The sequence below is a fragment of the Anser brachyrhynchus genome, assembly GCF_964034855.1.
Source record: "Anser brachyrhynchus genome assembly, chromosome: 9".
NCBI classification, from domain to species: domain Eukaryota; kingdom Metazoa; phylum Chordata; class Aves; order Anseriformes; family Anatidae; genus Anser; species Anser brachyrhynchus.
In genome coordinates this window covers 23,608,056-23,623,111 of record NC_137703.1, presented here as the reverse complement: position 1 = coordinate 23,623,111, position 15,056 = coordinate 23,608,056, and the positions used below count along the sequence as shown (strand labels likewise).

The 15,056-nt window shown below is 39.6% G+C and overlaps 2 protein-coding genes across 8 annotated transcripts in view; one reads left to right on the top strand and one right to left on the bottom strand.

The window, feature by feature from the left end:
• Positions 1-3,281: 3,281 nt before the first annotated feature.
• LOC308199607 (thiamine transporter 2-like) lies at positions 3,282-14,998 on the top strand. 4 transcript variants are annotated; one of them, XM_080604021.1, is made up of 7 exons: positions 3,282-3,345; positions 3,476-3,547; positions 4,568-4,720; positions 6,808-7,627; positions 9,261-9,453; positions 9,972-10,113; positions 10,893-14,998. In XM_080604021.1, exons 3-7 carry the CDS (start codon positions 4,571-4,573, stop codon positions 11,013-11,015), a joined length of 1,428 nt encoding a protein of 475 aa, XP_080460147.1. In that variant the 5' UTR covers positions 3,282-3,345; positions 3,476-3,547; positions 4,568-4,570; the 3' UTR covers positions 11,016-14,998. The 4 variants fall into 4 exon arrangements, with proteins under 4 accessions (XP_080460147.1, XP_080460145.1, XP_080460148.1 ...); XM_080604019.1 differs by lacking the exon at positions 3,282-3,345 and having other exon boundaries at positions 3,413-3,547; XM_080604020.1 differs by lacking the exons at positions 3,282-3,345; positions 3,476-3,547 and having other exon boundaries at positions 3,559-4,720.
• The window catches only part of AGFG1 (ArfGAP with FG repeats 1), a 38,965-nt gene continuing 36,333 nt past the window's right edge, over positions 12,425-15,056 (bottom strand). For all 4 annotated transcript variants that reach the window (XM_080604015.1, XM_080604014.1, XM_080604012.1 and 1 more), the window contains one exon: positions 12,425-14,997. In XM_080604015.1, coding sequence (XP_080460141.1) covers positions 14,938-14,997 — 60 coding nt within the window. In that variant the 3' untranslated portion in view covers positions 12,425-14,937. The remainder of the gene's footprint in view (positions 14,998-15,056) is intronic.

Genomic DNA, 15,056 nt, shown 5'->3' with positions numbered 1-15,056 from the left:
AGCAAAGGCTCACGTGGCCTGGCCCTCATGGGAGAAGAGCTCCTAGTGCAGCATACAGGGAACAGCAATGCAAGAGGAACATACAACACAACCCTGAAAAGCTATGCTGAATCATTACAGCACTTCCTTATGACATATGCCAGCTAAGAAAGATCAACAGAACGGCACCAAGCCAAGAATAAATGATAAGTTGCTTTAGATTCTTGTTTATTTGCCTTTAAACAGCTTAACAGCAATACTTTATAATCAAAAAAGCACAGCAACCACCTTGGCATCCCACTGTGCACAACAAAGATTCAAGTTCATTGCCTTGCTTGGTCTGGCTCTTGCAACCAGTATCGCTAAGCTGCTTCCACGCACACTTGCTCATACATGCGGGCCAAGGGGCTACTGCCCGCTTTGTGCAAACCTTGCTCTGAACAGAGGAAGAAGGTATTGCATTTGCATCGTGATATTCCTTCCTGCCTAAATACAGGTGATTCGGAGGTTGAAAGCCCACCTCAGAAGCACACCTTTTGCACACAACAGCACAAAGGCAGGGCTTGCACAACCTGTCTGAGAAGAAGGTTCATTCAACCACTGCTAGGCCACAGTTGTTGTTTGGCCCATGTTTGAAAACTGCAACCTAAACACTGCACTGAACCCATAGCAATCTCAGCTCAGAAGGGTAAACATTTCAGAGTCAAAACAAAAATGAACCTTCCCCACTCGTTTCTTTGTGCTTCCAGTAAAATTAATATTTTAAGACTGAATGTCTTCCTGTTTCAACAGGAAGAAAAAAATACAAAAAGAGGTTGAGTAGTACAGACTAAGTCCAGAAAAAGTATGTTGTTGAGGAATTTGACTGACTCTGCATAGGAATCCAGATTAACAGGAAGGTTTAAAACTGAAATGAGAAAAAAAACAACTAATACCATGCAATTTTGCTCACCAGATGAGGAGGTTCACTGATCTTGGCCAAGGATTTGTCAGGGTCAGCATCTCAGAATTTATCAAGAGACTTTAAGTCCTACAACTAATTTAGTTTAGCATAAAGGACAGTCAGTCCAGGAAGACAAAAGAGATAAGTGAGCTTGCATAGTGAATGCTTAGTTTAATATAAAAATATACCCATATGTTAAAGTTATTTCTGTACTGCAGCTTGCTTCAAGCTTGCAATACCTACATCTCACTAATAAAAATAGAAAATACTTTGCATTTGCAGAATAAATATGTTTCCTGTGGAGAAAAGTTATCATCTGTACAAACATTTGTGCTTTTCATGCATTTGTCATGTACTGGAATTAGGCAAACTATCTATAGGCAAGATTAAGCAGGAGAGAAGTAATTTGCTTTAGGTCACAAGAATCAGTAGGACTTGCCCAAATGAACCCAGCTCGTTTTCTAGTCATTTTATTTAGTATTGTGCACTGCGTGGACATCCTCAGTTGTAAATTGTCTTTAAGCAGAACAGTTTAACCAATGCAGATGCAAAAGCAGATGTACTTAGCTTCCACTAAGCACTATCTTTTATTACCACAGAACTACCTACATAATATTCCTGCCTGTGGGACATAAGTCCAATAGAGCATGGACTACTTAGTATTACCTCATGAATAGAAAACCTCTTTCCTCTTTTAAGGCTTTTACTTACAAATACAGATGCAAGTTCTGGACTGGCAGCTAACTAGAATTTGTGCTTAAATGAAAAAAACAGTATTTAAAACTGATAGAAAAAACAGTAAAAGTTCTGAACTGGTCAAATCTTACTGTCTTCTCTGTATTGCCTCTGAAGAGCAAAAGAACCAAGCAGACAATATATTCAGTTTTCAGCTATAGAGAACACTGTCTTCAGAAAAGTCTTTAAACATACATATGATTTATATTTGGATACCTGTTCTCTCTCTACAAAAAATTGTGGGGTTGGGAGTTTGGAGGAGCATTTGGGAGGGGAGGAGGGATAGGGAAGCTCTGAGGAGTGTCAGGAAGGACATGACACAATGAAATTACAAACAACAGCAAAAGAAAGGTAAAGCCTCATGTTACCTTGGGTTTTCAGCTGCAAATCAACGTTAACCCAGCAATCAGATTTCATCCAAAATAGTGATATGCACATCCACCTGTGCATTCACATACAATGCACACACTTTGGAAAGGCCATAGTTTGGGCCCAGCAGGCTATTTGATCTGCAAAAGGAAACTGAACAAATCCACCTCCTCTTGCATGCAGTTGTGTTTAGTATTAAGAGCTCATCTTTCCTCCCAGGGTGACCAAAATTCCACTTAACTACAAAAACCTGAAGCGGAACACATTGCTCCCCATAGCTACAGCCCCATCTCAGTGCATCACTAACTGCCTTTGAAACACTAGTGGTTTTGGAGACACGTCTTCACCATGATACAATCCAGCAAGCTGGTAAGGCCAGTTTTAGCCGTGCCAGCAAGAAAACTGCATCTTTCTATTCAAAGCCAGTGGGTACCAACCAAGCACTGTGTGGGTTACCAGGTGAATGCCAGTCAGCCACCTTGCAGTAGGCCGTTGACTCACGCAGCAGCATCGTCTCCGTATTTTCATTTCTCAAAAGCCATTTGTAAAGAGCGAGCATGAAACATGGAGACAGAACATGCCTCGCTTCCCTGAACACTTCTAGCACTACAGGCTAGAAGCAGAGTGAGAGGTTTCCATAACTGTAAAACAAAACCTCACAAAACTCCGAATAGCATGTGGGGCCACTCCTGCCAGGGCCACAGGGTTGGCTCCCAGGGTCAATACCCATCCCACAGATCACCTGTGGACTTCAGGGTCAGCTCCCTCTTCTGATGAGCCATGGGAGAAGTAGGAAGCCCAGTCCAAAAATGGCTGAATGAAAGCAAAGCTGCAGAAAGCCTCAGAAGTAGTTGTGTTTTGTGTTTTTTTTTTTTTTAGAAGCTTTGTCTTTTTTTTTTTTTAAACTTTTTGTCATTATGAAAAGTGACAGACTAATCCTCTGATGTAATTTCTGGCCAATAAACATTAGGAAGTTTTCTGCGTCCTACCTCCCCACACACCCACACTGAGGACAGTCAGAAAACTGAGCCCAGAGATCTCGGTGCTATGCCCAGGAAACACCTGTGTCAGCCTAAGCTTTAAAACATGTGCTATTATATTCTTATCCACAAACTGAAGGATACACCTTTAAGAGGTACTCATTAACATAAAAAGGTAATCAAGTAATTGCTTTCTTGCCACGTCTTTTTTAATTAATCATTATTAAGAACTGTGAGTCTTAATCCTTTATCTTAAAGTTAGAACCACTTGCTGACAAAACCTATAAAGTAGAAGGCTTCCCCTGCACTCTTTATGAGGAAGTTCTGCAAGCAAGAAGAGTTGAGATGAATTATTATTTATTTCTGTTAACATTTTATCAAGTTCATTTCCTAAGAGTTTTTACTAATAAGACACAAGTTTCTTACTACCTCAAATCCTGAAGGGTGGCTTTTGACATCTCTTCTACAGTACAAGAACCTATCCTAGGAGGAAACTGCACATGAATCCACGGAAGACAGACCGCAACCCCAGTTTTGACAGGTAAGTTATGACCCTAGAGGTTATTCAGAAGAGTGCAAGCTACTCACTCAGCCCATTTGGAAGGGATGTAAGATTTATGCTGATGTCATCGATTAGGCTGAGTTTTAGTATATTTTTATTTGTAAATGATAACATATCAAGAATTCAAATACAAATTTAAGGAGTTAAGGATAACACAGGCTACTTTTGTACAAATCATTTTATCTAAGTACAATGATTTACACAAGGAAGATGATAATCAGAGGCGGTCATTTAAAATCAAGTTTTGATGTTAGGGTTGGTTTTTGTAACCTTCCTCTAAGGTCACAGCAATGTTGCCTTAACATCCTATTATGGTACTTAGTGTTAAGCAAGTAAAATAAGCTTAAAAGACAAGTTTCTTTATTTTTGCAGCCAACTACAAAGAGGAAAAGTCTCTTTTTTTCCTTTTAATCACCACTTTTAAAAGTGAAGCCAGAAGCCCTCTTTAAGTCTGAGGAGGTAGATTCAAGAGGCTGAGAGTTACTACGTCTATGTACTCACTCAGACAACTAGAGAGTAAGAAAGATGAGTGTTAAAGTATTTTGAAGAAGCCAAGCTCACAAAGGGTTGCAAGCTCGCTGGGGGTTTTTACTGTCTGCAAAAAGTCTTGCACTTCTGTTGTTCCACTTGGCTCTCAGACAGGAAATCATTAGAAAAATGCCTCCCTGAGCATTCTGAGAATGAGCTCTAATCTGACAGTTTGCCCTCTCATCTATTCAGAAATGAGACTGTAATGGATCTTTATTCTTCCACTACATCTACTTAATTTTAAGTGAGTCAGTAAGAACAACCTTTGACAGACAAGACAGAGATCAGAGTTTGCCACCAATGCCCTTTGATCCAAGTTGTTCATTTACAGGCTCTCTGTGATTAGTAGCAAGCGTGGTGAAAGAAGCATTAGCTGAAGTAGCGTTGGTTAAAAAGTAAACTTACAAATGAGTTTTTAGCAATTGTGAACAGTACCTTTTTAAATTTCTGGTGCACTACGTTTCTACATAGACCATGGATTGCTGGAAAGGAGCCATAGGCAGCAACTGGATTTATCCCACAGTCATCATTTGTGCGAATGGATTTTTTTCCACAATGAGGCCTTCAGAATCTTTTCTCACTCCTTACTTAAGTGGACCAGACAAAAATCTAACAATCGAACAGGTAAGCAACTGTTCTCTTAAGTAATAATTAGAACACTTAAAGCAGTAAGCCTCACAGTAATAACTGAATGGGAGAAAAAGTATTCAGTAAGATAGGTATATTTTATTGAGATACCCCTATTTAAGATTGTCCTGGAAAAGAATAAGGATTCTCCTCTTTTGCAAGTTTAAGTTCTGAAGTCCCCACATTCCTGGGCTTTGAAACCATTTTGGTTGTTGTTTAAGAAATTGATACTTTCAGCAAGATCAGGTCAGACAGTTTCTTCCCCCCAAGAAAAAAAAAAAGGAGCAACAAAGAGATTTATTGATACTTATTGGGGAATTATACTAACAACGAAAATGAAACAGTGATCAGACATTAGACAACCAAGCAGACTTCCACTGATGACCTATTAGATTATTACCAACATTACTAAGCTGTTCTGTGCATCCATTAGTCTAGTCTGTGCAAGTCAGATTCACATAAGTTGTTTTTTAATTTTTAATTATTTTTTAAAAAGCATGTACTGTGATTGTCTGTGTTCTGCTCCTCTGCTCAGCACTGGCTGGTTCAGGTGCACGCTTCATAATAAAAGAGGACATGAATCAAAAGAGAATCATGAATCTAGTGGCATAATTAGACAACACAAGCTAGGTACACCCACATCACCACTAGCGTGAACAGTCATTCCTGATTTGCACTAGTAAAAGCTGAGGCAGAATCTGCCAGCTTAGTAGCATGAACCCCATTTTTACTCTGAAAAAGGTGTTTTGCTTTGTTTGGTTTTTTTTTTTTTTGAAAATCAGAAATGAAAACTTTCTTACATGAAGCATATAAATAACATGATGAGATGCCTTAATTCTCATTTCAGCATCAACCAGCTCAAAAATAAGGACAGTACAGATACTGAGACTCAGCTGAACTCTCTCCAGTCATGAGCTAATTCCCCAAGTTTTAGTCACTTAATTTAAAATGCAGATAACCAAAGGAACCCCCAGAAAGATGCAGTGATCCTGCTGCTCACCAATCATACTGGTTCAGAAAACAATAAACAGCTATTATTGTTCTCTCAGCATTTGAAACAATTCCATTCAAGTCTAACTCTCAAGCTGAGAACAAGCAATCGTGACCTAATAGCCAAGCAGGTCCAGCATTTACTAGGTAAGACCTCCCCAAAACAGACATCTTAGAGTCAGAGTTCAGTTGGTGACGTGTATCCAGAAGAAACACATACTCCTGCTGCAGCTGTAGCCAAAGCTACCTGGGCAAACACTGAGCTTTAGTGTAGAGTAGTAAACAGAACCTGCTAGCTTGGATGGAGATCAGTTTTTAGAAAAATACAGGTGTTAGAACAAGTCCAGAGGAGGGCCACAATGATCAAGGGGCTGGAGCACCTCTGCTATGGTGACAGGCTGAGGGAGTTGGGATTGTTCAGCCTGGAGAAGAGAAGGCTCTGAGGAGACCTTACAGCGGCCTGCCAGTGCTTAAAGGGGGCTCCAGAAGAGCTGGGGAGGGATTCTGTCAGGGAGTGCAGTGATACAACAAGGGGGAAGGGCTTTAAACTAAAAGAGGGTAGGTTTAGATTAGATACAAGGAGAAATTTGTTTCTATGGAGGTGGTGAGGCCCTGGCTCAGAGAAGCTGTGGATGCCACATCCCTGCAAGCGCTCAGGGCCAGGCTGGATGGGGCTTTAAGCAACTGGGGGTGGGGTAGGGTTCTGGAATTAGATCATCTTTAAGGTCCCTTCCAACCCAAACTATTCTGATTCGAGGGAAAACGAATAATATATTTCTGGAGCATCTATGCAATTGAAGGCCAACAGAAAGTTATTCAAATACTGTTCCATCAAGAACTTACTTTTCACACAATATTTAAAGATAATGTGTGAAGACAACATAGTAATAACTATATATTAAGTCCAACTCCAGTTCCCCCCCCCATAAAGAGCACCTTTTTTTTCTAATCAAGCAAAGAGGAGAGGTAATCAGCAGTATTCAGTGACTCATATGGAAGGTGAAACTAAACAGACATTAATTTTCAGTTACCACAGGGAATAGTATTTGATGCAAGATAATGCTTGTGTCAGAGCAAAGTCAATTTCCTTCTAGGTTACCAACCAGATTTTCCCCGTTTGGACATACTCCTACCTCGCACTCCTGCTCCCAGTCTTCCTGATTACAGACTACGTGCGCTACAAGCCCGTCCTCCTCCTCCAGGGCATCAGCTACATCGTCACGTGGCTCTTGCTCCTCTTTGCTCACGGCGTGGTGGCCATGCAGGTGATGGAATTCTTCTACGGGATGGTGACAGCCACCGAGGTTGCCTATTACGCCTACATCTACAGCGTCGTCAGCGCCGATCGCTATCAGAGAGTGACGAGCTATTGCAGGAGTATCACCCTTGTTGCGGCCACAGTTGCTGCAGTGCTGGGACAGCTGCTGGTTTCCTTGGCAGACGTATCCTACTTTCATCTCAACGCCATTACCCTCGCTTCTGTGTCCCTGGCATTCCTGTGTTCCTTTCTCCTCCCAATGCCCCAAAAGAGCATGTTCTTCCATAAAAAAGGTGTCTCTGAAACCCTCCCACAACCACAAAAAGCTGTGGCTACACTCGGTTCCAACGGGCCATCGAGCTGCCAACAACAGGACAAGGACTGCGCAGCTGCTGACACGCGACCAGCACCACAACAGCACGCTGAACAGCCCAAGCCCCAAAACCACATGCTCAGAGTACTGGTGCAGCTGAGCAGGGACTTGAGGGATTGCTACAGCTCTAGGAAGCTGCTTTACTGGTCCCTGTGGTGGGCTTTGGCTACAGCAGGCTTCAATCAGATTGTGAATTACATCCAAGTGCTGTGGGATTTCAGAGCCCCCTCTCACAGCTCTGCAGTGTACAACGGAGCTGTTGAAGCAATAGCAACTTTTTTAGGTAAGTAAAAAAACCACTAGCAGCTACTTCTAATCTGTCTTGGCTGGTGACGTCCTTTCACGATGTCTTCAGCAACTATTTCCTATGAGGATTAAGGTCAATAGTAACGGCTTCCAACACATAACCCCCATATAAACAGTGTGCAAAGCATCTCTTTACTATACAGCTTTATCCCTGGGGTCTTTAAAATAGTCATATATACATGCACACACAAAATATATAATCTTTTCCTTCTTGGGGCACCTTGTTCCACCAAGAAGTTTTAAGAGTTTTCATTCACAGCTCTGTTTAGTTCATAAATTCAATACAAAGCAAGCAGTTCAAAAACCTTGTGCAATGCCACCTTGCCTACTCCTCTCCCAAATACATATAAATGAGTTGATACAAAAAGTAAAAAAAAAATAAAAGATATCTGCTCTAGACAGTCTGTTCTGACAGTGGATGAGCAGTCATTTCAGGATAAGTGATCCTGGATAAGCATGTTGTGACCCAACAACATAATGATCCATTGACCCAATGATATTCCTCTTTACCTGTGTGTCTTCTGTTTTGTGGCCACTTCAAAGTGCAACTTCATTGAAATAGCTGTGCAGTACCAATGGAGCCTCATTTCCAAGCTTCCACACATCTCCTTCATACCAGCAGTCATATCTTATAAGTAATACAGGGAACTGTCCATCTACTCTCCTTCCCTGCAAGCAGCATGAAGTGCATTTTACTAAAATTACCCCAAAGCTTCAAGACTACTGGTTTGAGCAGCATTCCCAAGAGCTTTCATGCTTTTGCACTGTCTGGAACTTGATACTATTCTGGAGTACAGAAAGCACTCACATTACCAGGAACCTCTGGCTATTGTAGTTACTGACCGAAGGAGGTGGCCTACTATGACTTTTGAATTCTGATGAGGAACACATTCAGCCAGCAAGTCAAGACCACTAGTGTACTATCCTGCCAAAAAGCCCATGGGTAGCCAGTACTCACTGCTGTATAACCTGCCTGGACCAGACTTCTTTTGCATTTGAGCTACTAACCTCAGCATAACATTTCAAAAAGCTTTCATAAACACACAGGAGGCCTCAGTGCTGGAGGAGCACAAAAATTAACCATAGCTGGATAGCATTCTTACAAGTAGTAGAAGGCATTCTTGCTATATGTCATTATCAATAAGGAGTATGACATTTTTCACCAGAAAAACCTTCACTGAAGCTATACTGTCATTAGGTTAAAAAAAAAAGTATGAAGGAGTGCAACAGACTGTCATTTCATGAAGAGCTTTACATGAAAGAATTAAACTCCCCCAGGCATATTTTAACAGAAAGTGCTTGGTGGGGTTGTTCTCTTAATCATGGTTGTCAAAAATGGCACAACAACAATATGCCAGGCACTGCTGCCTCCAACCTTAGGCATTAGGCACTTTCTCAGAGTGCTTCATCCTGAGAAAGCTCTGTAAGCAAGAAAAAAGCAAAAACAGAAGACTCCCACAGCACTAACAGAAAATAGAAGCCACACCAATATCAAAGTCTACTGTAGTCTTAAAAAGTATCAAGAGCTCCTGTAATGATCCATTTACAGAGTAATGCCATGACTCTAGAAGGACAGTAATGTTTGAGTTTTCATTATTTTTCATTTTTAGGTTCAGCAACATCCATGGCAGTTGGATATGTCAAAGTAAACTGGGATCTTTCTGGAGAACTGGCTTTGGGAATGTTCTCTGCAATGGATGCTGGTTCTCTGTTTCTCATGTACTTTACAGACAACATCTGGGCATGTTACGCTGGTTACCTTGTATTTAAGGCATGCTACATGTTCCTTATAACAATAGCAACGTAAGTATAATGCACAACTGCTCCAATTAAATTGATTTGAATCAGCAGAAGTATCACTTTCACACATGAATTTTTACTGGAAGTTTCCACAGAAATAAGATTTTTGAATAGGTCACTACAGCAAAATATTATTTCTAGCCTATATAAGACTATACTTAAATGTATGACCTAACCATAAGAATAGCTTATTCCAAGTCAGTAATTACCTTATTCTACATTTAGCTGTCCAATGATATATGTATGAGACTTCTCTAAATAATCAAATGAACATACACAGGTCATTTAGCAAAATTATCCGAAGTAAGAGAAGATGCACAATAATGTGGCAAAAGTGAAATAACAAAAAATAGATCTCTATCAAAATGAAGATATTAAAAATGTAACGATCAAAAGTAAAGAAGCTTTATCCTATGAAGACTCCACTGTGAGCATGAAATCATTCCCAAACTTCCTCCCTGAAGTTGCAAGCACTCAAGCTCTCCAGAGCTCAGTTAACCTGGCTGTATATTCATTTTCAGGTTCCAGATTGCTGTCAACCTAAGTATGGAGCGTTATGCTTTGATGTTTGGCTTCAACAACTTTGTTGCACTGGTGATCCAGACAATTTTGACTGTTATTGTAGTAGATTCAAGAGGTCTAGGACTGGATATCAGCACCCAGGTAAGTTACATTACTCATACTACTCTCACGTTCCCTGCTCTCCTCTGGAAGAGGGTTCTATTCAAAGTTTAGCCTCTGGGGAGATATTAGGGGATGGGTTAGCTTAGGACACTTACTTGAACACAGGCTCATTTGAAGTGAACTGGCAGTAGCTACTAGAGCCCACTTGTCCTCTAATCTTTTGTCAATGTTGCATTTCTGTAGTAATCTTAAGAACATACTTCATAGAGCAGAAGGGAGAACCATCACCTGTTACTCAGTTTCTTCTTATTTAAAGGCTTACTATTGACAAGTTTATTGTAAAAATACACTAAACAGAAGCAAGTTGAAAGGTAATCTATGGGTCTTTATTACTACAGAAATTCGAATTTATGTAGTTTCATTGGATGCACTTTGAAGTTACTTTAATTCTGAAAATTAACTCATGTCCCCGGACAGCTTTAGAGTTTAAGCACACATACTGAATACCATCCAAGTCTTGAGCTGTCATCTTTCCAGATAAGAGCCAGAAAGTGCTAGCCAGCTGTCCTCCTTCCTTACTGAGGTAGGGAGGGCAAGCAAGTAATAGGATATTCTCTCCACCCCCCTTTTATGATTACAGTCTTTCTACTGGATGAAGTCAAGCAGCCAGACTTCGAGCCATTTCAAGAGGGGCTTGTTCTGGGAACATGGGTGGCAGGGAAGTGAAGAAGTCAGTGTAGGGACACCCTTTATGTTATTTAACAGCAAATACAGTTCTTGATTCTTCCTCCCCTCTTCTCTCCACCCCCATCTCCCAGTTTCTCGTTTATGGCAGCTACTTTGCATTCATAGCTGGAATTTTCCTGACCAGAAGCATATACATCATTATCTCCATCAAATGCAGAAATGCCAGTGTGGCTGGTGAACCTATTGATCATTAAGGGGAAAGAGATGAAAAGAATGGTTGCAAGCAACAATGTAGAAGGCTGCATCATCTGAACAACTAATTAGCGGAAACAATGCTCAATCAAGACTGGTCAATGATGGAAAAGGCTGTTTATGAGCCTTCAGCACAAAGAGCTTTGTAAACAGCATGATGCATTTTTTCCCAGTTCTCTTCATCAACAGTTCTAATCCCAGACAATCCTCAAACAATTTTCTATTTCAACTCAAATTTAGTTATGCAGTCCTGACACCAAAACTTGTATTAATGCTCAACGAGCACAATAGGAGGCAATTTCATACAGATGCCTGAACCTCACAACAGAAGAGCTTACAGAATACAACCTTTGAACTTTCACTTCTACTGAGTATTTTAATTAAAGGCAATTTACCATTAAATAAAAGACTTCCAAACATGCCTGTAGAACCTAAAGAAGTAATTGCCCCATAGCAGCAGGATGATCTGTAGGAAAGTTTACCACCAAAACTTTTTGGTGACTTGCACTTTTTCAACTGGAAGTTGACATGCATTTTTAAAGTAAGTTAATGCAAGTAGCATCTAACCACCCCCACCCTCCCCAAAATGCTACCTCAGTAGGTTCAGAGGGATTACTACATTCTCACAAATGACCAAATGCAGTAACTTATCTGTGGAGGCAAATTTTTTTTAAGCCAGCCACAGGGAGAATTCAATTTCTATACAAGGCAGTCATACTTAAATAAGAATGCTTAAAATTCTAGATATAACTAAAGCTAATCAGACTTTCAACTGTGTTCAATAATGGCCACTTTGGAGTCATTTATATCAGCAGCAATTTTCATTATGTTCCTCTACCACAAGGTACAGGTTAGTCAAGAGAGAATTGAGAATTGCTATTTTCCGCTTTTCAGTTCACAAGAAAATAAAAATCATGAATTCCTTTGAAAACATACTTTTTAAAACTTCCTGAGCTTACCTTTACGCCCCAGTAATTTCTCCCTCCAACAGAGAAGAACATTTGCATCATATTTATGGCTCTCTTTCAGGATTCTAACCAAATTTGGTCCTTTTCAAACTAACCTGTTTCAATATTTGTTTCAATGCAGTGCTTGGGAAGTATGCAACCATTAAATTAATAACTAAGCTGCAGTACCTAGGCATCCATCTGCCTTGCAGAGTTCATGATGTACCTCTTCCAGCATCATCTTAAACATATGAGAACTGATATATATCAGGATTAAAAGTATTACTCTAGAAGCTCAACAAATTAATTGCTGTAAAAGAGGGATAAAGTTATCAAGTAAAATACTTTGACATTAAAGCAAAAAAGATACCTAGAAGTTAACAGGAGTATAGCTTTTTAGCAACTATGACAGTCATGTGAGCAACTGCATGAACAACTGTAGAAAATTTTAAGACAAGACACGATTTCTAATCATGGGAGAAATATTTATTCATTTTGTACTTATAGCTTTTATAAAAAAGTCAAGGCAGCTATGGTGTCAGTCTGTTCAATATGAAGGAGATTCAAGACAATACAAGATCTTCAGCCACTTGTCTGGAGTTTGATGAAGTTAGCAAACATACACTAAACTGGTGTGATTGGGTATAAAGTAAGAATTGGCAGCCTTTTATGCATTCAAGCTAGTAATGGAAAAATAAGACATTCTGCTATTTCTGCAGCATAATTTAAATATGCAGCCTTGCATATTTAAATGTATTCCAGTATCTTTTAGCAGTAAACAGCTTCATTTAGGTCAGAACAACTTGTCCAAAGCCTAGTTTACATCAATTTAGAAATTAAGGGAACACAGGATTGTTCCCTTTCCACAGCATGGTCTTCATCTCACTGAAGAGACATTCAGTTCTCTGCAATAAGTATATTTAAGTGTTCCACAAATCCTTCTAAACCCTTGAAGATTCCCATTCTTTACTGCATTCCTGTGTCATTATTCCAAAACAGATGTCAACAATAGAGAAATACAGCTATTTATATTATACTGGTGAGGGCATCACTAACACCCTGAAAAAAAGCGTAGTTGCTGGGGGTTTGCCTAAGAATTCCCCAAAGGGTCTCAGGAATTAAAACACATACACTACTCCACATCCAGCAGTCCTAGTCAGAAGGACAAGCAAGACTCCAAGTCTCTTTAACTTTAAATACATCAACAGGACAGAACAGACCTTTAAGCGTGGAACACTACTAGAAGCAATCTGTTACATCTGCCTGTCCTTTGGGATCTCCAAAGCTTCAGAAGAAGTTAACATACGGAAACCACCATTCCCCACAGGTAGACAACATGAGTCAGCAGCCCTAGCATAAGAGTATTAATACAAGCAATGATCAAGCCTTTCAGTTCCCCTGGAAATAAGGAGATCTAGCATTCAGGCAGGCAGTTACAAATAAAGTTTCTTACCTTCAGGAATTCTCCCATTTGTCTCAAACTGGCTTCCACATCATTTTCTCAAATATCCGTAATAAACTGATCCCATTTATTCCTGTTATTTTGAAAACTGTTAGATCTTTATTCTTCAACTGGCCAGAAGCTTGAAGTCCTTGTATTCACAATGTTTACATTAATTGCTTAGCTCTGGTATTACACTTGAACTTAAGCCAAATTAAGTGTTTAAAACCCACCACTAACTACTTTGATGAACGTACTCTTGTTGCAACTTTCCTATTAAGGATTAGACAAGCCCCACATTTACTCCTCTACAGATGCTATTTTAGTATGACAGGAAATATTCCAGTAAATAAAAAAATAAATTAACATTCCACAGGTCTTACTAATATATGTGCATTTTTAATAAAATGAGCACTACTCCATTTGTTGTACCTTGGCCTGCTAATACACATACTGTTCTGCTCACAACCACGTCATGTTCAAAGACTCCATTAGCTACTCACAATTATATCTTTTAGCAGTTAGCCTTTTTTCAAGTCACTACCAGTGACTTTCAGTGTCCTTCATTATACAGCTATCCTGTCAGAGTAACTCAACTCAAGTTTCCTGTTAGATAAGTCACTTGAGCTAGAACAGCAGGTTTAATCACAAGGTCAAAATGTAACTAAAACTGAGGGATATGAAAATTAAGCTTAAATCACCTTTGAGCATATCACTTTTGGTAACTCATTTGTGTGTGAGATTCACAGTATGAACATTCTAACCCAATAAAGTGTTATTGCACAGAAATAAAGCTACACAATTTTTTTCCTAATATTTATTTTTTCACCTGCAAACTGTAGCAAAACATGATCAGCTTTATTATGCAGACAGGTATCCCTCTAACATTAGAGATTTAGGCATGTATAAATAGAAGAGCTCTTAGGAAAGGAAACAAACCTTCAATTTAACGTCATGACTTCCAATACCAATGGTTAAAATGATGTAGCTCATTCATTCCAAGAGATACAACAGCACCTTAAAGTGGCTGATCTATTTCCCAGTAACATTTTCCACATAACAATGTGTTAAAGTTACAAATACTGATATGCACAAATAGCTATTTTCTAAGAAAAATATGTACAGTACTGCAGCATAATGAATGTGGTATCTGCAATAACTTATTAGCCAATTTTAATATACATGATACCGCTACTTTTTACCTGCCAGTTCACAGGTTCAAGGATGTTACCACAGCCCTCTGTTTTGCACGTTATTACCTGGGGAGAGGTGTGTGTGTGTGTGTGGAGGGGAGGGGGTGTTGATTTTCTTTGTTTGGGGGGGGGGCTTGTTTTTTTGTTGTTTTTTTGTGTGTGTTTGTTTCTGTGTGTGTTTTTTCCCCCCCCCAAAAGGTACACAAAGCAGGCTTTTATTTTAACTTCTTAAAGACTTCTTTTTTGTTTAAAGCTAATATCAGTGAAACAAGACAACAGTGCAAGAGGCGCAGAGATGTTATGTGACCACATAAGAGTTCTTTTGGGTAAAGTGTCTATAAGGCTATAAGAAAGGGTTGGTTGATGAGCTTCCTGTTGGGAATTGTCCTGTTGGTGCACCAGCCTGGGAGAAAATGAAAGAATAACACACATTTAAGATTTTTTTTCTTTATCACAAATTAT